At 38.7% G+C, this 25,364-nt stretch overlaps 1 protein-coding gene and 1 non-coding gene across 7 annotated transcripts in view; one reads left to right on the plus strand and one right to left on the minus strand.

Annotated features, from left to right (window-relative positions):
• The window catches only part of SEC23A (SEC23 homolog A, COPII coat complex component), a 96,544-nt gene that overhangs the window by 48,875 nt on the left and 22,305 nt on the right, over positions 1-25,364 (plus strand). For 4 of the 6 annotated variants that reach the window (XM_036458639.2, XM_045587729.1, XM_045587732.1 and 1 more), the window contains 6 exons: positions 1,773-1,896; positions 3,219-3,299; positions 6,730-6,819; positions 8,696-8,805; positions 19,471-19,624; positions 22,904-22,981. In XM_036458639.2, coding sequence (XP_036314532.1) covers positions 1,773-1,896; positions 3,219-3,299; positions 6,730-6,819; positions 8,696-8,805; positions 19,471-19,624; positions 22,904-22,981 — 637 coding nt within the window. The remainder of the gene's footprint in view (positions 1-1,772; positions 1,897-3,218; positions 3,300-6,729; positions 6,820-8,695; positions 8,806-19,470; positions 19,625-22,903; positions 22,982-25,364) is intronic. The other 2 variants (XM_045587717.1, XM_045587720.1) reach the window with 2 other exon arrangements.
• Positions 7,224-7,327, minus strand: LOC118710152. The gene has a single exon (XR_004985319.1). It is a non-coding gene; the product is annotated as a U6 spliceosomal RNA (small nuclear RNA).

The raw sequence follows: 25,364 nt of genomic DNA on the forward strand, positions 1-25,364 counted from the left end.
AGTGGGATGGCTGGATTAAAGAGAAACTACACATCATATGTAATTTTGTTAGATATTGTCAAGTTCTTTTGCATTGGGGTTGCACACTTTTTATTCTATTAGCAATGTATGAGACTGCCTGTTTTTCCATAGCATTTTCAACAGAATATATTGTCAAATATTTCAACAGAATATGAGATTTTTGCTGATTAGTGAAGAATCTTGGAATAGTTTTTGACAGTTATTGTTTCTTAAAACTTTAAAAAGTTAAAATAGGTACATGCTTACTGAAAAAAAGGATTAACAATATATCCTATCTATTAAAGAGCGGATATGCTAATTGACCATCACACCCTCACAAAGATGGCGGCACCCACAGCCAATTAGGGAATATGCTAATTGACTGCCACACCTCAAGATGGTGTTGCCCAGTTCCCTCAGCCTGGCTGGGGTGTCAGGTATGAGGCATGGCCAGGACTGCCCCCAGGTGGGTTCAGCTGCCCCATGCGCCTGCCTCCGGAGTATCCCAGTCATTTCAGCCCCCAGCCACCCAGGGCTGGCCTGAGGCACAGCAAACCTTGGATGGCAACTGCCAAGCTTCCCAGGGCCACCCGAGGCTCAGGTTACCAGGGCTGGCTGAGGCTTGTGCTGCTGGCAGTGGCAGCAGCAGAAATGTGATGGGGGCATCGCCTTCCCCTGATCACCAGGTCACCTTCCGCCCCTGAGGTCTCCCGTACTGTGAGAGGGGGCAGGCCAGGCTGAGAGACTCCCCTTCAGTGCATGAATTTTCATGCACCGGGCCTTTAGTTAATACATAAAATGAAAATGGTTCCTCAATGTCTTACTCTCACTCATTGGGTATAACGCAAACTTTCGATTGACATACAGGGGGACAATTTTGCATATATAGACATACACACATATACATCTATTTATTATTAAGAATGAGAATGCAACCAAAATTGGTTTGGCTCAGTGGCTAGAGCGTTGGCCTGTGGACTGAAAGATCCCAGGTTTGATTCCCGTCAAGGGCATGTATTATACCTTGGTTGCGGGCACATCCCCAATAGGGGATGTGCAGGAGGCAGCTGATTGATATTTCTCTCTCATCGATGTTTCTAACTCTATCCTTTTCTCTTCCTCTTTGTAAAAAATCAATAAAATATATATTAAAAAAAAAAAAGAATGAGAATGCAGACTGTAAATAGTCAGGTATCTTCACCAATATGGAGTATATGGTGAGTTGGATGGGAGGAACCTATTTGTTACTATGTACTCTTTTACATGTTTTAAATGTTATTATGTGTGGACTTTTTAAAAATGCAGTTTTTAGGCTGAGACCAGTTTGGCTCAATGGATAGAGCGTTGGCTTGGGGACTGAAGGGTCCCGGGTTCGGTTCCGGTCAAGGGCATGTACCTTGGTTGCGGGCATATCCCCAGTAGGGGGTGTGCAAGAGGCAGCTGATCGATGACTCTCTCTCATCGATGTTTCTAACTCTCTATGTCTTTCCTTTCCTCTCTGTACAAAATCAATAAAATATATTTAAAAAATAAAAAAATAAAAAAATAAAAATGCAGTTTTTAGGACAAATGCAGTTACCCTCAGGGTTTAGATTATTTGTACAGTAAGTACATTATCAAATGTTTGTTTTAAAAATTAATGGTAATGTAGCACATTTTAGGAAGTATTTAAAAAATTTTTAGTAGTACTAAGATGTAATTTATATTTTTGGTTTTAACACATATTTAGACACTTGTGTCACCTACATTGTTGTTTTTTTTTCCCCATGCAGAGGATACATGGTAATGGGTGATTCTTTTAATACTTCCTTATTCAAGCAAACTTTTCAAAGAGTCTTCACCAAAGATATACATGGACAGTTTAAAATGGGTTTTGGTGGTACATTAGAAATAAAGGTAAGAAGCAAAACTTGACACGTGTGGTATGTTATCAAGATAAATTTGTAGGCTTGATCATAATTTTACCATTAATCACATACAACATATGCTTTAAAAATAGTGGTTATATTATATTGAAACCCAGTGTTAGATGTTTTGTTCATTAACAAGATCTTTTGTTTATTATGAAATGTACAATGAAAGTTTACTTGAGCATTTCTGCATACTTGCTAGAAAAGTAGATGTTATATAGGTAAAATTTGCTTTAACTTTATTTTTTCTTTTATATAGGGTTTAACATTTTTAGTGCATTTGATCTTTTTTAGGGCTGAATTTGCTTATGCTACTGCTAGATTTTTTAAAATTGCATAATTTTAATCTAATTTAAGAGAAACCTTTTCTGGTCTACTTGAATAATCAGTAATTGTTTTATAGTTGGTAGGTTGTTGATATTATTTCTATCATTCATTTCAAATTTTAATTTTAAAAACCCAAAGGTTTAGTGCTAGTATCAAGTGCATTGAAAGCACATTGATACTGAATTTTCATTAAATATATTTCTTGCTGTTTTATTGAATGCTTGCTAAATGTCCAGCTTTAAGCTAAGAAATTGTAGAGATCATAAGGGATATCTAAAGATCAGGTCTTCTTATAAATAGATTTAGTTTTGATAGATAGACAAGTTTAATATGGAATAGATTTTAATAATAGTAGATTATAAAAGTGCTATAAAGATTTAGGAATGAAAGGTGAATGCATTCGGGATACAGTTTATCCCAGAAAATAAACAATTTTATCGTGACTTACACTGGATTTTGAAAATGGCAGAAATGACATTTAAGTTGGTTGAAGAGAATGCATTTTAGTCAGGAGCCCAGTGTGAGGAGAGACACAGAGGTGAGAATCAGCACAGTATATTTGGAGAGTGGATGGTTTGTATTGGAATGTAAGGGAAGTAGTTTAATTCTGTGTGTTGATTGCAGTTTTTAGATGCATGTGTAGGCTGAAGCAGTTATTGAAGGTTAAGGAAAAATAGAAGCTGGTGTCTAAGGTTTTGAGTTAGGACGTATTTTGGGTGTGGTATGATATTTAATTGAGGATGAGTTATCAAACGGAGACCTCCTCTGGGCAACCGAAATAGAGGAGGATTAATGTTAGGTCAAGGCTAGATTTTAAATTTGAAAGTTAACATAGAAGTGCTCACTGATTAATTATTTTAACATTAGTGTATTTTCATTGAACTTTAAATGTGGAAGAAAATATTTATTCCTAAATACTTACAGTTTAATGTTTGAGCTTATCTTTGAGCACACCAAAGTGTACTATGTTTTTATTTGCAGACCTCAAGGGAAATAAAAGTTTCAGGAGCTATTGGACCCTGTGTGTCTCTCAATTCTAAAGGACCCTGTGTGTCTGAAAATGTAAGTCACCTTTATTCTGAAAATAAAGTACAGTTTAATTTTTAGGACAGAACCAATATATACCTGGGTGGCACCTTATTGCATTGCTTTAAAAATATTGTGTGGACTCAGTTTTTAAAAAAAATATATTTTATTGATTTTTTACAGAGAGGAAGGGAGAGGGATAGAGAGCTAGAAACATCGATGAGAGAGAGGGACATCGACCAGCTGCCTCCTGCACCCCCCCCACCCCCCACTGGGGATGTACCCGTAACCAATGTACATGCCCCTGACCGGAATTGAACCTGGGACCCTTCAGTCCGCAGACCGACGCTCTATCCACTGAGCCAAACTAGTTTCAGCTGGACTCAGTTTTTTAGTAGAATGTGGCTCAGCTTCTTTCGGTATACCTCTCTTTGTAATTGCTATGTGCGAATACCCCTTTTGCCACACACTCCTAAGTTAAAACTTCTGTTTTTTATGTCTAAGTTATTCCTTACCCCAGTATGCCTGAAAAACAACAACCATGATTTAGAAATTTGGAGACTTCTGAAAATCAAAATTAATTCTGAATTTTTTTTTGACATTTTTTTGGGAATTAAAAAAAAAATTAATCTTTGTTGTTCAGATTATTGCAATTGTTTCTCCATTTCCCCCTATAGTTCCCCTCCAGCTAGTTCCCACCCCACACTCTACCCTTACCTCCCCCCCACTGTCCTCATCCATAGGTGTACCATTTTTGTCCAGTCACTTCCCTTTCCCCCTGAGAATTATCAGTCCACTCCCTTTCTATGCCCCTGTTTCTATTATATTCACAATTTTATTCTGTTCATCAGATTTCTAATTCACTTGATTTTTAGATTCACTTGTTGATAGATATGTATTTGTTGTTCATAATTTTTATCTTTACTTTTTTTTTTTCTTCCTCTTTGCATTTCATATAATACTAGTTTGGTATTCATGAAATCCTTTAGCTTTTTCTTATCTGTGACGCTCTTTATCTGACCTTCAATTCTGAATGATAGCTTTGCTGGGTAGACTAATCTTGCTTGTAGTTTCTTGCTATTTATCACTTTGAATATTTCTTGCCACTCCCTTCTGGCCTGCATAGTTTCTGTTGATAAATCAGCTGACAGTCCTTTGGGTGCTCCTTTGTAGATAACTGTTTTTCTCTTGCTGCTTTTAATATTGTCTCTTTGTCTTTTGCTCTTGGCATTTTAATATGATTTGTTTTGGTGTGGTCCTCTGGATTCCTTTTGTTCGGGGTTCTCTGTACTTCCTGAACTTGTAAGTCTATTTCTTTCACCAGGTGGGGAAAGTTTTCTGTCATTGTTTCTTGTAATATGTTTTCAATATCTTGCTCTCTCTCTTCTTCTGGCAACCCCATCATTCGGATGTTGGTTCGCTTGAAGTTGTCCCAGAGGCTTCTTACACTAACTTCAAATTTTTTTATTCTTTTTTCTTTTTTCTTTCCTAGTTGAGTGTTTTTTGCTTCTTTGTATTTCAAATCTTTGACTTGATTCTCATGTCCCTCTAGTCTGCTGTTAGGTCTCTGTATATTATTCTTTATTTCAGTCAGTGTATGTTTAATTTCTAGTTGGTCCTTTTTCATATCCTCGAGGGTCTTGCTAAATTTATTGGCCTTTTCTAGGAAATTCTTGATAAACCTTATAACTGTGGTTTTGAACTCTATTTCCATTCGTTTGTTTTCCTCCATTTCTTTTGTTTGTGATCTGTTTCTTTTTCTCTGCATTTTCGCTGCTTCCCTGAGTTGATAGGGTGGCCTTATGTGCTAGATGTCCTACATCGCCTAGTTGGTTAGCCTCCCCAGTTACCTGAGGTGGACACTTTTGGTGTACCCATTTATGGACTGTGTGTACAACCTTGATGTAGTTAAGTCTTGATTGTTGTTGATATCACTGGGAGGAATTGAGCTTCAGGCCAATTGGCTGTGAGGATCAGCTATGTCTATGCCAGGAGATCTTCTGTGTTGTAGACAGCCTTATGGGACCAGACTTGCAAAATTGCAAAAGCCTCTATGCTCAGCTTGGATGGGGTGGAGTATCAGAACTGAGCAGGCAGTCTTGGCTTCCCCTAAGCCCTGCCCATTGAGGTCCCTGGGTCTCAGTGTCCCTTGGTAATTGCTGCAAGCACCTCTGAGAGAAAGTTGCTCTCGACTTTCAGACAGTCCAGTTTCTCCCCCAATAAATCTGGATTTCCAGATTTTCTCTTGAAACTGGAGTTCAGTGCAGTTGGGAGCTTCTGACTCCCTCTCGCTAGGGAAAGCCAGTGGCAACCTCAGCAGACATTCCTCTCTGCACGCACTTGTGTATGTGTACTTCCAGAACCCTATCCACCATGGCTCCTCCAAGTCTCCAAGTCTCCATGTACCTTTCTCTCTACTTGATAGTCCAGACTCCCCCTTATGAGCCTGGGTCCACAGGGTTTCGCCCACATTTGGGGTTCAGTGCAGTCAGGAGCTTCTTTCTCCCTCCAGAGAAAGCCAGCCAGGCACTTATCTGCCCTTCCTCTCTGCGCACGTGTCTTCGTACCTCAGCCCTTTGTAACTCTTCTGATTCTCCATTGAGCTTTTCTCTTTCCTTCTAGTTGTAGAATTTCCATTGAGCCAGCTTTCCTGTGGTTCTGGATGATGTCCATTCTGTCATTTAGTTGTAGTTTTGAAATCGTTGTGTGAGGCAGCAGTTTAGGTGCTTACCTATGCTACCATCTTGGTTTCTCTGAATTTTTTTGTTAGTAGAATCTACAACAAAATAAACAAATTAGATAGACTTACATTTCAATTCCATACTTATTATTCCATTTAGTGGATGTATAATGCACTTAAAAATGGTAGAATTATGTACTGTTACTGTAGAGAGGATGATGGGATAAATAACACAAAGTGGGTAAACATCTTTAAAATGAGTTGAAAATGAATATTAAGTAGTTTATATGATGAAGATTTATTTCTTAAATTTTTTCTTGGGAATAAACCTGCTTAGCAGTTCTTATCCAGAGAACTTGTATTCCTTTTTTTTCTTCTTTTTTTTTGAGAACCTGTATTCTTATGTGCATATATTATGTGTTAAATCATTATTTCTTTACACATATCAAATAATTCGATAGAAGGATTTAGTTGTAATTCATCCAGTGGAATATACTTTTTGAAAGTCTACAATATGGAGAACTTATATCAACACTTGTGTATTTAGTTGGCATAAATGTGAATTATTTTATAATTTTATTGTGTAAAAGTTGCTTAATTTTATTTTATGTATATTTTATATGATTTAAAATGTTAAATTTTTTAATATTCAATGAATTTGTTAGAAACCTGAAATTGATTTTTTCTTACTGGAGATTTTATTCCCCCCTCTTTTCACCTTGGTATATATTATAGTAATAAATTATGTTGTCTAGTTTTCAAACATGTTATATTTTATTTCTACAGGAGATAGGAACAGGTGGCACTTGTCAATGGAAGATATGTGGGCTTAGTCCCACTACAACCTTAGCCATATATTTTGAGGTTGTCAATCAGGTATGACTCTTTATATTGGAATATTGAAGCGTATATTTAAACAAGTACTTAATTTAGGCCATGATTTTTTCGAATTTTTTTCTTCCAATAGTTAATATAACCCAAAGCTCATTCTATTTTGGAGTACTTATTATTTTCTATTTTTCAAAGTTAAACTTCTTATGAGAGGACATACTGTAACAGAAAGAGATGTCAGGGAAACTGGCTAATGTCCAACCTTGGGCAACCCAATTTAGTCTCCGTTTTTGTTTTTAAATATAAAATTGAAGCATAAGTAAAATCTTAAATTTTGTCCTAATTATGCATTTTTGTAATTTGATATCTAGCTCCTAATTGTGACAAGGTACATATATATAATGATATGTGAGTCCGACAAGAAGGATTCCCCCCCCTTATATATTTTTTAAAATCTGGAATTCTTAACAAATTTGTGTGTCATTATTGCACTGGGGCTATGCTAACCTTCTGTGTATTATTCCATTTTAGTATGTGCACTGCTGAAGCGAGCATAAGAAAGTTTAATATGTGAAAACACATAGAAAAAAATTACTAGGTAAAGATGCCAATATTTGGCTCAGCTGGTGTGCTCAGGGTTGAGCATCAACTATGAACCAGGTCACAGTTTGATTCTTGGTCAGGTCACATGCCCAGGTTGCGGGCTCTATTCCCTCATAGGGGTGTACAGAAGGCAGCCAATCAATGATTCTCTTTAATCGTTGAGGTTTCTATCTCTCCCTCTTCCTTCTTCTCTAAAAATCAATAAAGTAAACATTTAAAAAGATTCCAGTAACTGGAAAGATTTTTTTGCTATAGGATGAAGTTATATTAAATCTCTCTCTCTCTCTCTCTCTCTCTCTCTCTCTCTCACACACACACACACACACACACACACACACACACACACACACGTATATATACACTATATACATATATATACATACATTAAATCATTTAATGTATAAATTACTGATTTATATACCAGTAGTTATTAGGCATAAAATTACCTCAACCCTTTCCTTATCCATTAATTAACAGCCTTTCTAAGATAGGTACAAAATTTTTTTTTTAACAGTTAAAATTTGGGGGAAATATAATGGCTGTTATTGACCAAAACAAACCAAAATCAAAGCAAGAATATCTCAAAGGGCATGAAGTTTTCCTTTTAACTACTTGCTATTTCTTTCTGAGGATCATTACTATAATCATTACTCTCTTCTCATTAATAGTTTTCTAGCTGAAACAGGTTTGGCTCAGTGGAAAGAGTGTCGGCCTGCGGACCGAAAGGTCCCAGGTTCGATTCCAGTCAAGGGCATATACCTTAGTTGTGGGCACATTCCCAGTGCGGGATGTGCAGGAGGCAGCTGATCGATGTTTCTCTCTCATTGATGTTTCTAACTCTCTATCTCTCTCCCTTCCTCTCTGTAAAAAAAAATCAATAAAATATATTTAAAAAAATAGTTTTCTATTGGTCAGCTGTTCATCATGTGATTATCTTCCTAAAGGTTCTGTTTTCATTTTACACTCACAGGGGAGTATGACTTAGTTCAGTTTCTAGTTCCAATTACTGTTAGGCAAAATTACCTCAGCTCTTTCCTTATCCATTAATTTTTTACACTTCTCCTTTAATTTTTTTTTCCATATCCTTCTGAATTATGTATTACATGAAATTGATATCCTACTTGAACTCTTATCCTTCATCATTTTCCCCCTTTGCCAAATCCAGTTCTCTTTTATGTGACATATTACAACTGTTTTGTATGTACTGTAAAAAAATCCTTTAATCAATATTAGAATTTATTTTATTAGTGCTAGGATATGCAGTCAATGACTAAATGACAACAACATAATAGATTTTGTTTATTTTCACTCTTTTAAACAGCATAATGCTCCAATTCCTCAAGGAGGGCGGGGTGCAATTCAGTTTGTGACTCAGTATCAGCATTCAAGTGGGCAGAGACGCATTCGAGTGACCACCATTGCAAGGAAGTAAGTTGATTTGTTAGAGATTTAATTTACATATCAACACTATTCTGGATTGTGCTCTTCCAAACTGGGTTCCTTCTTTGAGTGATATCCATGTCTAGAAAATGAACATTTATGATTAATAGCATTTTATTTCATTCTAGCCCAGCTTATTTGCTAAAATACTCATTGGTAAGAATTGTAAAGCAATTAAAAAATTTATTCCTAAGGCACATTCTATAAAATATTCTTTTATTTATCTTATCTCCTGTGAGGAGGAGAAAGCTAATATTATCCTGTTATAAATAATAATAATAATAATAATAATATTATGTATTATATACCTATATAATAACCATGTAATAATTAATAGCATTACTTTTCAATTGATAATAAAGTTCTTAGCTACTTTTATAATATTTATTTTAAGTGTTAGTCATTTAATTCACTTATGAAACCTTTATTTAGCATCTGCTTTATAGACTGGGTACTTTTCGGAGAGGGTGTAGAATTCAAATAATGTGAACATACTTGGTCTGTTATATGATGATGTGGGATAGACCAGTCCTCAAAATATCTATGGAGAAGAGCAAGTTTTAAATTTTTTTCCCCTCAATCCTTTGTAGACTAATACTTTTATTAAACACTAGCGGCGTACTGCACAAAATTCATGAAGGGGGGTGAGTGTCCCTCAGCCCATCCTGCACCCTCTCCAATCTGGGATCCCTCGAGGAATGTCCGACTGCCCTCTCACAATCCAGGACTGCTGGCTCCTAACTACTCACCTGCTACCTTCCTGATTGCCCCTAACCGCTTCTGCCTGCCAGCCTGATCACCCCCTAACCATTCTCATGCCAGCCTTATTGATGTCTAACTGCTTCTCTGCCAGCCTGTTTGCCCCCAACTTCCCTCCTCTGCCGATCTGGTCACACCTAACTGCTCTACCCTGCAGGATTGATCGCCCCCAACTTCCCTCCCTTGCAGACCTGGTCCCTCCCAACTGTCCTATGCTGGCCATCTTGTGTCCACATGGGGCAGCCATCTTGTGTGTTGGAGTGATGGTCAATTTGCATATTACTCTTTTATTAGATAGGATGGAGGCCTGATGCATGGGTGGGAGCTGGCTGGTTTGCCCTGAAGGGTGTCCCGGATCAGGGTGGAGGTCCCTTGGGGTGTGGGTGGCCTGGGTGAGGGGCCTGTGGTGGTTTGCAGGCCAGACACTCCCAGCAGGCCCCCCCCCCCCCCCCCCCCCAAGCAGAGGCTCTGGTATCTGGAATTTATTTATCTTCTACAATTGAAACTTTGTAGCCTGGAGCAGAGCCAAGCCTCCTGGTTGCTCTATGACAGCAGCCATTTCTGTTGGAATTTATTTACCTTCTACAATTGAAACTTGTAGCCTGGAGTGAAGGCCTAGGCCTGACAGGACTGCAGAAGCTTGGCTTTCTCCATTTCCCGGGCTATCCTAGCCTCCTGCTTTTTCAGCTCAGTGGCTGCCGCCATTCTTATTGGAATTTATTTACCTTTTATAATTGAAACTTTGTACCCTTGAGTGGAGGCCTGGGCCCATCAGGGTGTGTGGAAAGCTTGGCTTCCTCCATTGCCTGGGAAACCCAAGCAAAGTCTCCTAATAGTTAATATTATAGGGTAGTGTTTTGTGTAGCAAAGTTATATCCTATATTTGTTGAGATAGTTAACAGTTTCCAAAAGACAGTAATGAGACATGGACTAACATAACACTAGTTGGCAATTATTTGGAAAATATTAAAAAAAATATTTGTCTATTTGAAGGAAATGAAAGCCCTGGCCAGGTAGCTCAGTTGGTTAGATTGTTTTCTTGATACACCAAGGTTGTAGGTTCGATGAACAACAGATCTGTTTCTCTTTTCCCCTTCCTCTCTCTCTCTCAAATCAATAAATTAAATAAAGAGAAAAAATTAAAAATAGAGGAAGAAGAATTTTGAACGTTACTGCCTGAATTTCCGTGGGATTCCTTTTTACATCTTTGAGTCATGTAAAAGTGATTCAGCTTTTCTTTGTTTTTAAAAAATATATATATATTTTATTGATATTTTACAGAGAGGAAGAGAGAGGGATAGAGAGCTAGAAACATGGATGAGAGAGAAACATTGATCAACTGCCTCCTGCACACCCCCAACTGGGGATGTGCCCGAAACCAAGGTCCATGCCCTTGATCGGAATCGAACCCGGGACCTTTCAGTCCGCAGGCTGACGCTCTATCCACAGAGCCAAACTGGTTTCGGCTGATTCAGTTTTTCAATAAGTCTATAGGTATTGCCAGTCTTACTCAAAGTTAAGTACATTAGAACTGGGTTCAGCTGAAATATTACAAAATGCTGTCAGTGAAATATTAAAACAAACAAAGAAACAAAAACTGTTGCTGGATCTACCCGGTTTAGATTGGATTTATAGAGCATGTTAATTTAATAAATTACTATTGGATACATGATATTAAATTAATTTCTTAGACTAAAATTTTCACTTTTAAGTGGTTTAGTCAGTGTATTCACTTGGAGAAAAAAAATACATAGTAATTTTAATTAGGTAATTTTTACCAGTGATTGAATTAAAGATCAATGATGGTAAATAATATGCTGCTAAACTATAAATGGGTAAAGAATGAGATCCAGCAAGAAATCAAAAGATACCATGAAACAAATGAAAATTAGAACATAAAAACCCAAAATCTATGGGACCTAAGGAAAGCATTCTTAAGAGGGAAATTTATGGAATTGTGTGCTTATCTCAAGAAACAAGAGAAATCTCAAATAAACAATCTAACTTCAACTTAAATGTAAGATGTGAAACTATAAAAGGTTTAGAAGAAACCATAGGCAGTAAAATCTCAGCCACTTCTTATAGCACTATATTTACCCATACATCTCCTAGGACAAAGGAAAACTAAGGAGAAAATAAACAAATAGGACTATCAATACATATAAAAAGCCAGAATAACCAGGGGCTATGACACCCACTACAGCCAGTGAACCAGTCAATCGGGGGGGGGGGGGGGGGCTGGGTGGCCTGCCAACTCCCCTGGAGCCCCTACCCCTGCCAGGCCCTGACCCTGATCGCTCCCCCACCCCAATAGTGGTGGGGGCAGCTGGCCAACCTCCTGCAGCCCCTCTCCCTGGCTAACTCCGTCCCCAAAGGGCCCCCACCACCCCATTGGTCTGCAGTCTCTCCCCTAGGTTGGCCCTGCCCTTAATCACACCCCTCACCCCAATACAGCGTGGGGCCAACAGCCAACCTTCTGCAGCCCCTCCTCCCACCTCGCCACCCCAAATAAGCTCCCCCACCCCAATCAGGGGCAGGGCTGCCACCCAACTGCCTGCAGCCCCTCCCCCAGCCAGTTCCACCCTCTAGTTGCTTCCCCACACCATTTGGGGGTGAGGCTGGCCGGCCAACCTCCCATAACCCCTCCCCTAGCTGCTGACCCCCAATTGCCCCAACCCCATCCCATTTGGTGGCCAGGCAGGTCAGCCCACTGCCCACAGACCCTCCCCACAGCCGGACCACCCCTTACTACCCCCAAATTAGGGATAGAGTCTACCAGCCAATTGCCTGTGGCCCCACCCCCCAACCAGTCCACCGCGATTGGCTGGCCAACCTCCTACTGTTTTCTCATCCCGACAGGCCAGACCCCACCTGTGCATGAATTCATGCACTGGGCCTCTAGCATTAAAATAAAAAGCTTTTGCACTGCAAAAGATGCCATGAAGAAAATAACAAGAGCCCACTGTATGAGAGAACATATTTGCCAATGATACATCTAATGAGGGTTTACTCAACAAAATACATAGGGAACTCATACAACTTAACAAAAGGAAGACAAACAATTCAATTTAAAAATGCGCAAAGGACCTAAATAGACACTTCACGAAAGTGGACATACAGAAAGCTAAGAGAAATGAAAAAAATGCTCAAAGTCATTAATCATCCAAGAGATGCAAATCAAAATGACAATGAAATATCACCTCACACTTGTAAAAATGACCATTATCAACAAACAACAAGTGTTGGATAGGTTGTGGAGAAAAGGGAACCCCAGTACATTGCTGGTGGAAATATAGGCTAATGCAGCCATTATGGCAAACAATATGGAGTTTCCTCAAAAAATTAAAAATGGAACGTGCATTTCACTAAATGATCTCACTTCTAGTAGTATAGCCTAGGAAACCCGAAACATTCATCAGAAAGGATATATATACCCCTATGTTCATAGCAGTGCAAGTTATAATAGCTATGATTGAAATCTGCCTAAGTGCCCATCAACAGAAGAGTGAATAAAACACTATGGTATATTTACACAATGGAATAGTAGGTGGCAATAAAAAAGAAAGAATTCTTTCCATTTGAAACAGAATGGATAGACTTGGAGAATATTATGCTAAGCAAAATAAACCAGTCAGAGTAAGAGAAGTATCTCATGATCTCACTCATGTGGAATCTAATGAACCAAATAAACCAATGAACAAAAATAGACCCAGAGACATAAAAACATGAACAGTCTGTCAAACACAGAAGGAAAGCAGGCGAGGGTGGATGGGAAGAGATCAACCAATGAACAAGTTATGTATAACTTGTGGACGGACACAGACAATGGGGTAGTGATGGCCTGGCTGGGATGAATGGGAGTGGGCTGGAAGAGGTTAATGGAAGAAAAAAGAACTATATAATACTTTCAACAATAAAGATTAAAAAGTATATAATAATAAAGTCATGCTTGTATATAAAAAAAACAAGAACAATCTAATTCTACACTTAAAGGAACTAGAAAGAGAACATATAAAGCCCAAAGTGAGTAGAAGAAAGGAAATAATAAAGACCAGAGGAGAAATAAAGTCTAAAAAGCAATGAAGCAATCAATGAAACCAAGAGTTGTTTCTTTGAAAAAGATAAATAAGATTGACAAACCTTTAACTAGACTTACCAAGAAAAAAAGAGGGAGAAACCAAAATGGCGGCATAGGGTAGACACCTAAATGCAGCCTACCAACAATTTTAAATTTACAACTGGAAAACAGAGGAAACATTGCCCTGAAACACCAGATGGCTGGCTGAGTGGAAGCTCTTCCATCCAGGAAGGGAAAAGGGACACTGAGCCTCAGAAACTGGAGGTGTAGAGATCTGTGCGTGCGGAAAAGGTGGACCCCGAGTTTGCTGCTGGCTTACTCCCGGCATGTGGAAAGGGTGGGCAGCTAATGCTCGGCTGGCTTTCATGTTCGGGAGGAAAATAGAACTGCCCTATTGCTCTGATAGACAGCCCCAGTCAGGGAGAGGCCGGACTGTCAGGCAGTGGGCAAGCTCTCTCGGAGGTGTGTGTGGCAAACAGCCATTACCGCGGGACTCAGGAACTGGACACTCTTAGGGAGGGGCTGACGGGAAACCAAAGCTTGTCTGCACCACCCTGAGACTCTGCCCCATCCAAGCGGAGCACAGAAGCCCTTCCAGTGGCTAGTTTTTTCGTTCGGGAGAAAAAAACCGAAACAAACAAAAAAACCTCCCAACTGCACTGAGAGACAACTCCGAGCTGGGAAAAAACTGGCTGTCAGTGAGTAGGCAAAACTCGAGAACAGCCTTTCTCCAAGAGGTGCACAGGCATACAGCCAGTCTTGCGGGACTCACTGCGAATAGGACTTTCCCAAGGCGGGACTGACTGGGAACCAAAGCTTGTCTGTGCCACTCTAAGACTCCGCCCCATCCAAGCTGAGCACAGAAGCCCTCCTCGCTGAGACATTGCTGATCCTCACAGCCAACTGGTTTGGAGATCATCTCTCCCCAGTGATACCAACAATAAGCAAGGCTTAACAACAAGACTGCACACACAGCCCACAAAGGGCTACACCAAGACTGTCCACCTCAGGTAACTGGGAAGGCTGTGCTACTAGGCTCTGCCAAGACACCTAGCACACAAAGCTATTCCATCAAATCAGGGAAGCAGCTAAAATGCAGAGAAGAATCAGGACACAAAGGAAGGAAATCGAGGAAAGTAAAAGAATGGACATTGAGTTCAATACCACAGTTATAAGGTTTTTCAAGAATTCCTTTCAAGAAAAGGCCGATAAAATAAATGAGATTTTTGAGGATATGAAAAGGGATCAACTAGAAATAAAGAATACATTGTCTGAAATAAAAAATATTATACAGAGTCCTAAAAACAGAATGGAAGATCACAAGATTTGGAACACGAAGAGCCAGAGGACACTCCTCTGCAGAAGCAAGAAGGGAAGAGAATCCAGAAAGTTGAAGATAGTGTAAGAAGCCTCTGGGACAACTTCAAGTGAACCAACATCAGAATTATGGGGGTCCCAGAAGGTGAGAGAGAGCAAGATATCGAAAACATACTGAAGGAAATATTGACAAAAAACTTCCCCCACCTGGTGAAAGAAATAGACTGACAAGTCCAGGAAGTGCACAGAACCCCAAACAAAAGGAATCCAAAGAGGACTACACCAAGACATATCATAATTAAAATGCTAAGAGCAAAAGACAAAGAGAATATTAAAAGCAGCAAGAGAAAAGCAGGCAGTTACCTATAAAGGAGCACCCATACGATTGTCAGCTGATTTCTCAACAGAAACCATGCAGGCCAGACGGGAATGGCAAGAAATATTCAAGGTGATGAATAGCAAGAACCTATAGCCAAAAATACTCTACCAGAAAAGCTATCACTCAGAATCAAAGGCCAGATAAAGAGCTTCACAAATTAAAAAAAAGCTAAAGGAGTTCATCACCACCAAACCAGAATTATATGAATTGCTGAAGAGGGTTTTTTCAGAAGAGAAAGTAAATAAAGATAAAAACTATGAACAACAAATACTTAACTATCAACAAGTGAATCTAAAAGCCAAGGGAATTAAAAAATCTGATGAACAATATTAACTGGTGAATATAATAGAATCATAGGTATGGAAGGACTGATGATTCTCGGGAAAAAGTGGGGCATTTGGGAAGAGACTGAACAAAAGCTGTGCACCTGTGGATGAGGAAAATGGGGGGTAGGGAAAGGGCAGAGGGTTAGGTGGGAACCTGTTGGAGGGGAACAATGGAGGGGGAAAAAAGAGGAACATTTTTAATAATCTGAACAATAAAGATGTATTTTAAAAAAGAAAAGAAAAGAAAAGAAAAAGAAAAAAAAAAGAAAAAAAGAGAGAGGCTCAAATGAATAAAATCAGGAATGAAAGAGAAGTAACAACTGACACTAAAGGAATTCAAAGGACTGTATGAAAATATTATGAGGCAGCTGGTCGATGTTTCTCATCGACGTTTCTAGCTCTCTATCTCCCTTCCTCTCTGTAAAAAAATCAATAAATTTATTAAAAAAATAAAAAGACAAAGAAAATATTATGAATAACTATATGCCAACAAAATTTGACAACCTGTGTGAAATGGGTAAATTCCTAGAAACGTACAGTCTTCCAAAACTGAATCTTGAAGAATCAGATAATCTGAATAGACAGGGCATAACTAGTGAAATTGAAGCAATAATAAAACCCAACAAACAAAAATTTTGGACTTGATGGCTTCAAAGGTAAATTTTACCGAATCTTCAAAGAACTAACTCATCCTTCTCAAACTATTCCAAAAAATTCAAGAGGAGGAAACAATTCCAAGGTCTTTTTATGAAGCCAACATGATGCTAACTCCAAAATCAGATATAGACATTAGAATGAAAGAAAATTATTGGTCAGTATCCCTGATGAACATAGGTGCTAAAGTCCTCAAAAAAATATTAGTAAACCAGAACCAGCAATACATTAAAAATATAATACACCATGCTCAAGTGGGATTTATTCCAGGTATGCAAGTTCGGTACAATATCTACAAATCAATAAACTTGATATACCACATGAAGAGAATGAAGGTTAAAAACCACACGATCATATCAGTAGATGCAGAAAAAGAATTTTATAAAGTCTAACACCCTTTTATGATATAAACTTTCAGCGAAGGAGGAAAGGAGAGAACATACCTAAACATAATAAAGGCTATACATAAACCTACAGCCAACATCATACTCAGTGGGTAAAAACTACAAGCGTTTAAGATCCAGAGCAAGACAGGGATGTCTACTTTCACAAATCTTATTCAAAACTAGAGAACCAGTGCACGAGATTCATGCACTGGGTGGGTGCAGGGCCCTCAGCCTGGTCTGTACCTTCTTGCAGTCTGGGGCTTTCTCAGGGCCTTTCGCTTCTGTGTTGAGCATCTGCCCCCTGGTAGTCAGTGCATATCATAGCGACCAGTCATTCCACTGTTTGGTCAATTTGCATATTATACTTATATTATGTAGGATAGATAGTACTGGAAGTCCTAACCACAGCAGTTAGACAAGGAATAAAAGGCATCCAAATTGAAAAGGTAGAAAACTCATTATTTTGAGATGTACTGTATAAAGAAAGCCCTAAAGCAGCGTTTTTCAACCGCTGTTCCGCGGCACACTATGTTGCCTGGTGTGCCGTAGGTGCAGACAAGACAAGAATTTTATAATTTTTCACTATTTTGTTTACTTAATATTTCATAATAAAGTAATTATAAAATACTTTCTTTGTGTTTATTTGATTCCTATTCAAGAGAATTACTTTATATATAGTCAATATAGGCACAGAGTTAAATTTTTTAACATTTTCTAATGGTGGTGTGCCTCGTGACTTTTTTCATGAAACAAGTGTGCCTTTGCCCAAAAAAGGTTGAAAAACACTGCCCTAAAGATTCCACTGAAAAACTACTAAAACTGCTAAATTAACTCAGTAAAGTAACAAGATACAAAATAATTATCCAGAAATCAGTTGCATTTATTTACACCAAAGTGAAACTAAGAAAACAAAACATAACACCTATTTACAAGTGCATTAAAAAAAAAATCTCTAAGAATAAATTTAACCAAGGATGTAAAAGATCTGTCCTTGGAAATTAAGATTCAGAACAATGAATTGAATAATATAAAAATAAGTTGAAACATATTATTAAACATAAACATATTAATTAAAATGCCCATTCTACAAAGCAGTCTAGATTCAACGCAATTCATACCAAGATATCAATTGCATATTTCACAGAACTAGAACAAATATTCCAAAAATTTGGACCCAGAATAGCCACAGCAATCTTGAGAAAAAAAAGAAGTTGGAGGAATCATGCTACCTAATATCAAAATATATTACAAGGCTATAGTTATCAAAACAGCATGATACTGGCATTAAAACAGACATATAAATCAGTGAAACAGAATAGAGAGCCCAGAAATAAACCCATGCCTTTATGAACAATTAATATTTGACAAAGTAGGAAAGAACATATAATGGAGTAACTATAGTCTCAATAAATGGTGTTTGGAAAATTGGATATAAACATGCAAAAACATGAAACTAGACCATCTTCTCACATTATACACAAGAATAACCTCAAAATGGATTAAAGACTTAAACGTTAGACTCAAAACCATAAAAATCCTAGAAAAAAAAATTGGCAGTGAAATCTTGGACATTTCTTGTAGTGATATATATATTTTTTGTTGATGTATTGCTGCTAGCAATGGAAAACAAAGGAAAAAAGGAAACAAATTTGACTGGATCAAACTAAAAAGTTTGCATCATCAACAAAATGAAAAAACACCCCACTGATTGGGAGAACATATTCACCAATGACACATTTGATAAGGGTCCATAGCCAAAATTTATAACAAACTAATAGAACTCAGCACCAAAAAACCACACCTATAATTAAATACCAAATGGGCAAAGGACCTGAATAGGTACTTTTCCAAAGGGCATGTGCAGGCCAATAGGCAAATGAAAAGATGTTCAATGTCACTAGTCATCAGAGAAATGCAAATTAAAGTACAATGATATACCAGCTCACAACTGTCAGAATGGCTGTCATCAGAAAATCAATAAACAACTGTTCATGAGAATATGAGACCCCTGTGCACTGTTGGTAGGAATGCAGATTGGTGCAGCTATTGTAGAAAGCAGTAAGGAATTATCTCAAAAAATCAAAAATGAAACTAATTGCCATATGATGAGCAATTTCACTTCTGGGAATATATCTGAAGACTTCTGAAACAGATTCAAAAGAATATTTGCACTACTATATTCATTGCAGCATTATTTACAATTGCCAAGATTTAGAAGCAGCCCAAGTTCCCATCAGTAGATGAGCTTCTACACAATGGAATGCTACATGGCTATAAAAAAGAAGGAAATCTTCCCTTTTGCAACAACATGGATTTAACTGAATAGTATTATACTAAGTGAAATTAGCCAGTCAGAGAAAGACAAATACCATGTAATTTCTTTTATATGTAAAATCTAATGAACAAAATAAAGTGACAAAGAAAATAAAAACAGACTTTAGATATAGATAACAGTCTGATGGCTGTCAGAGGGGAGGGGGTTTTGGTGCTGGGTGAAAAAGGTGAAAGGATGAAACAAACAAAAACATCACTTTGTAGCCTGGCTGGTGTGGTTAAGTTGGTTGGCGCGTCCTCCCATACACCAAAAAGTGGTGGGTTTGATTCCCAGTCAGAGGTCATCTGGATAATATTGGAATTTTAAAATATTGGAGTAATTTTATGTACCTTTTAAGTTAAATTATGTGTGATAGCCCAACTACAATATTATGAATATAATAATTTAGAAGCATTTCTGTGTTTTCTTCTTGTCTTTAGCTGGGCAGATGCTCAAACTCAAATCCAGAACATTGCTGCATCTTTTGACCAGGAGGCTGCTGCCATTCTTATGGCCAGGCTGGCAATATATAGAGCAGAAACAGAGGAAGGGCCAGATGTGCTTAGATGGCTAGACAGACAGCTCATTCGACTGGTATGTAGTGAACATCGTGCTTTCCTTAATCTGTGTATGCCATTATCTGTAGTAAATATTTGTTGCTGATAATCTTTTATTTTTTTTTTAAAAAAAGCTCATTTATTTATGTTTATGTTTAATAAATCTTTACTGGTCACATTATTACGGTTGTTCCTCTTTTCCCCCCATAGCTCCCCTCTGTCCTCATCCATAGGTGTACCATTTTTGTCCAGTCTATTCCTACACCCCCTATGACACTCCCTTCCCTCCCGAGAATTGTCAGTCCACTCCCTTTCTATGCCCCTGATTCTATTATATTCACCAGTTTATTCAGTGCATCAGATTTTTTATTCACTTGATTTTTAGATTCCGTTGTTGATAGCTATGTATTTGTTGTTCATAATTTTTATCTTTACCTGTTTCTTCTTCTTCCTTTTCTTAAAGAATACCCTTCAGCATTTCATATAATACTGGTTTGGCAGTGATGAACTACTTTAGCTTTTTCTCAACTGTGAAGCTCTTTATCTGACCTTCCATTCTGAATGATAGCTTTGCTGGTAGTCTAATCTTGGTTGTAGGTTCTTGCTGTTCATCACTTTGAATGAATATTTCTTGCCATTCCCTTTGGCCTGCATAGTTTCTGTTTAGAAATCAGCTGATAGTCATATGGGTGCTACCTTGAAGGTAACTAACAGTTTTTCTCTTGCTGCTTTTAAGATTCTCTCTTTGTATTTTGCTCTTGGCATTTTTATTATGATGTGTCTTGTGTGATCCTCTTTGGATTCCTTTTGTTTGGGATTCGCTGTGCTTCCTATACTTGTAAGTCTATTTTTTTCACCAGGTGGGGGGGAAGTTTTCTGTCACTATTTCTTCCAATAGGTTTTCAATATCTTGCTCACTCTCTTCTTCTGGCACGCCCATAATTCAGATGTTGGTATGCATGAAGTTGTCCCAGAGGCTTCTTACACTATCTTCATATTTTTGGATTCTTTTTTCTTTTTGCTTTTCTGGTTGCATGTTTTCTGCTTCTTTGTATTTCAAATCTTTCACTTGATTTTTGGGATCCTCTAGTCTGCTGTCTCTGTATGTTATTCTTTATTTTAGTCAGTGTATGTTTAATTTCTCGTTGGTCCTTTTTCATATCCTCGAGGGTCTCACTAAATTTATCAGTTATATCTAGAAGATTCTTGAGTAGCCTTATAATCGTGGTTTTGAACTCTGTATCCAGTAGTTTGTTTTCCTCCATTTCTTTCATTTGTCACCTGTTTCTTTGTCTCTGCATTTTGGATGCTTCCGTGTTGATAGAGTGGCTTTGTGTGCTAGGTGTCCTTTAGGGCCCACTGTCTCAGCCTCCCCAATTACCTGAGGTGGACACTCTTGGTGCATCCTTTTGTGGGCTGGGTGCACAGTTATAGTTAAGCCTTGATTGTTGTTGGGAGGAATTGAGCTCCAGGCCAGTTGGCTGTGATGATCAGTTGTGTCTACAGTGGGAGAAATTCTGTGCTGGAGACACCCTTATGAGATAAGATTTGCTTCAGTGGGGCTTTGGTGCTCACTGAGTCTGTCCCCTGAGTGTGTTTCTTATGGATCTGAGGAGTTGTAATCTGGATGTCCCACTCTGACCACTGTCGGTACACTGGCTCTTGGCTCTCCAAGAAGTTGCAAATTTAGTTTCTGCCTGAGGCCACCCAGCAGGAGCTACGGAGAGATCTGCAGATTCCTCTTCTTTGTTTGGGGTTTGGAGGTGCCCAGATGAGCCTCAGCTGTGAATCAATGCAAGCTACTGTGGAGCTTTGAGCCTTTTTTGGAAGTTTCAGTGCTCTCTGACCCAGCTACTGTTTGTTAGGTAATTTTAAATTGCAAAGGGCCAGGCCATTCATATGCAAAAGCCTCTGTGAACAGCTGGGGTGGTGTAAATTGGGTCTCAGGGAATCAACAAGGCAGAGTAAACAGCAATGGCTGACCTTCAGCCCTGCCCTAAATGGCCCCCGGGTCTCAGTATCCCTAGGTAATTGCTGCAAGCACCTCTGAGAGAAAGCCATCCTTGTGTTCCGACCCAATGCCAAACACCAGTTTCCCCCCCATATGAGTCTGGGTTCCCAGAATGTTGCTCGGAACTGGAGTTCAGAGCCACTGGGAGCTTGTGTCTTCCTCCTGATTGAAAAAGACAACAATGTACTCAGTTGCCAGTCCTTTTTGTGCACATGCCTTTGTACCTCTGTTATTTACTTCCACATCTCCTATCCTCTCAGTGTCAGTGTGCTGTTGTCTTCCCTTCTAGCTGTAAAATTTTCACTCACCCAGCCTTCCTGAGGTTCTGGATGATGTCCACTTTGTCTTTTAGTTGTAGTTTTGAAATGGTTGTGCAAGGCAGCAAGTTCAGGGTTTTACCTATGCCACCATCTTGATTTCTCTCCCTAATGTTTTATTGTAATAGAATCCTATGTACAAAAGGAAATATGTATACTTAATAAATGTGATTTGATGTTCTGAATAATGCCTGATATATTGGCTTTTTCACATCTTTTCAAGGTATTAGATATTCTAGGTCAGCACTATCCAAGAGAACTTTCTGCAGTGGTGAAAATACCTATAGTTTGCATTGTTCATATGGAACTATTATATTACCCACATGTGGCTATAGAGCTCTTCCAATACAGAGGTGGGCAAAAGTGGGTTTATAGTTGTGAGTATGTGAAACAGTATATCCTGTGTTACTTATTCATTACTATATTATTTATTTTTATTACAACTATACACCTATTTTGCCCACCCCTGTATGACTATTGCAACCAAGGAACTGAATTTTTTAAAAAAATTAATTACTTTAAATTATCACATGCAGGTAGTGACTATCATATTGGACAGTGAAAATTATTATTTTAATCTATAAGTTTCACCAGTGAAGTATAATTAGGAAACATTGGAGCCTGCCATACTCCTTTATTTCCGATAGTAAGATTTGTTTTCTAAGGATTGGCTCTATAACTATAGCATTTCTATTCTTTGGATAACAGTAGTTCTGAAGTGATTTTTCCTGGAAGCCAAAAAAATGTAATCAAATCAATTATGCCTTTTTATATGCCCTATAAGGCATATATAAACACATGAATGATATAGTACATTCCTTTGGTTGTAATAAGTCTTTTAGTAAGTCTATAAGTAATATTCCAATTTTAGCCTATATCAAATGTCTGCCTCCTAAAGGATAATAGCTTTTTAAAATAGAATATATATAGGCTACAGTTTTAATTGTATGCCAGGAATTATGTTACTAATATGTTTTATTTTATTTAGTGTCAGAAATTTGGAGAGTATCACAAAGATGATCCAAGTTCCTTCAGATTTTCAGAAACTTTCTCCCTTTATCCACAGGTGAGTAAATAAAAGGTCTGTGTTCTTTGTGTTGGTAATAGTGTTGGTTCTCACTTTCCTTATTGACTTTTATTACTTAACTTACAAAGCCTATTGTATTGGGTTATTCTTTGGGTTAGGTAAGTTTTGGGATAGCTAAGAAATTAATACTGTGCTGTGAGTAGTCAGTGAAAAAAAGTATATATTATTTTTATGTTTCCCTTGAAATTAGTCATTAAATTATGGTGAATAGAAATCCATACAAGAACCTTATTATGGAATCAAATTAGAGGTAGATATAAGGGGTCTAATTACGGAGGTATCAAAAGAACTTCACCTGAAGTGGTTCAACCAATCAACTAGTCTTAGAGCATGATATCAGCACCCAAGTTTTATGGAGATATACCAGATAAATAAAAAATAAGCTAGTTTGATTTATCTTACAGAGCTTTTTATTTGGGCAGTGGAATCTATCCATCTATCTATTGTGTTGATAGATATTTTTAAAAGTCTAGATTATTTATATGAGTAACAGGTAACATCTGTTCAACTAAGTATTATGTGCAAGAAACTTTTGGAGAATAAAAATGACTGATTTGAATCCCATTTTTTTTTATACTTCTAAAATTATTTTTCATTGCCATGACAATCAACTTTGATACTAATATTTTAGTAATTAAAGTAGGAGTATAATAGTTTGCAGCCAGAAAGGGCGTAGGATCCCTTGAAAAAGGTAAAATCAAGGATCTGGGTATGAGAGTCTGCCAGACCTCTGAGCCCAGATGGTCAGAGGGAACCCACACAGCACCAAGTCGCGTCCCTGGGGACAGCACAATGTCTGACTGTGGAAAGAAGTGCCATAGGACTGCTGATGGCATGGGATTCTAGAACTGGGTCCATAGTTACAAAAGGCTGAATCCAGAGGGTGCAGCCTTAAGGGATGGCCAGACTGCACAGCACCGGCAGGAGAGGAGCATGCAGAGACCCAGTCTTTCCCCTCTCTGTGGCCTGAGCCTTTCTTCATTGAATCTAGTTCATAGGACCTTTCGGATACAGACACTTACCCATGGCTGAGGTGAGGGAGAAGGTGTGGACTCTTGGAGTCTGGGGAGAGTGGCGGTGCCCAGGAGAGGTGGTATTGACACTGGTGCTGAGTCATACCTGAGCCCAGGATCTGGGCAGCCATTTTGTCCTGAAGAGATAGCCCCTCCCTCCAGTTTCCAGGCAACCAAGACAGACACACCCAGAACCTACCCTGAATGGAACAAAGGATTTAAAAAAAAATCTAAATAGTATCTGAGAGTCCAAAAGGACTGGCCTAAAGACAGTACATAAGAGTGGGATCTTGAGCCAGACACTTAAGGAACAACACTTTTCCATTTTTATTATTATATTACTTCTTTTTTTTTCTTCTTTTTCCTTTTTTTCTTTTCCCTGTTTTTATTTGTTGCTTTATTTTCTATTTCTTTTTGCATTATTTCTCCATTACTCTAATTTATTTTATTATATTTTTATTTGCAATTTTTTATGTTTTATACCATTTTTGAAATCAATTTTTTTTGGTAAATTTAGTATTACTAGAGGCCCAGTGCACGAAATTCATGCATGGAGGGGCATGTCCCTCAGCCCAGCCTGTACCCTCTCCAATCTGGGACCCCTCTAGGGATGTCCAGCTGCCCGTTTAGGCCTGATTGGGCTTAACTGCCCTCCCCTGCAGGCCTGGTCCCACCCCTAACTATCCTCTCCTGCAGGCATGGTCCCCACCAGCTGCCTTCCCCTGCAGGCCTAGTCACCTCCAACTGCCCTCCTCTGCAGGCCTGGGTTCCCCCCAAACTGCCCTTTCCTGTAGGCCCAGTCACCCCCAACTTGCCTCCTCTGCTGGTTTGGTCACCCCTAACTGTCTTCCCTTACTGGCCTGATCATTCACAACTGCTCTCCTTGGCAGGCCTAATCCCTCCCAACTGCCCTCTCCTGCTGGCCATCTTGTGGCGGCCATCTTGTGTCCACATGGGGGCAGCCATCTTTGACCACATGTTGGCAGCCATCTTGTGTGTTGGAGTGACAGTCAATTTGCATATTACTCTTTTATTAGATAGGATTAGTACTAGAGGCCTGTTGCACAAAGATTTGTGCAATAGGTGTTTCTTTCCCTGGCTGCCAGTTACCATTGCAAACAGTACTGGGAGGCCAGCTTGTCCTCAGAGGCCTAACCTCTTTGAGGGGAAGAGTTGCTGTAACTGGGAGCCCATCCTCACCTCCACCCAGGGTGCCCTCAGAGAACACCTGGGATGCTACAGCCATCCCTGCCAGGGACCTGCTATCTCAGCTGTGGTACCACGGTCAACGTGTCTCTAGCCACACTGGGCGCAGGCTCCTGTGAATTCTGAGGCTGGGTCCCCTCTGA

The sequence above is a fragment of the Pipistrellus kuhlii genome, unplaced genomic scaffold, assembly GCF_014108245.1.
Source record: "Pipistrellus kuhlii isolate mPipKuh1 unplaced genomic scaffold, mPipKuh1.p scaffold_m20_p_1, whole genome shotgun sequence".
Lineage (NCBI taxonomy): Eukaryota > Metazoa > Chordata > Mammalia > Chiroptera > Vespertilionidae > Pipistrellus > Pipistrellus kuhlii.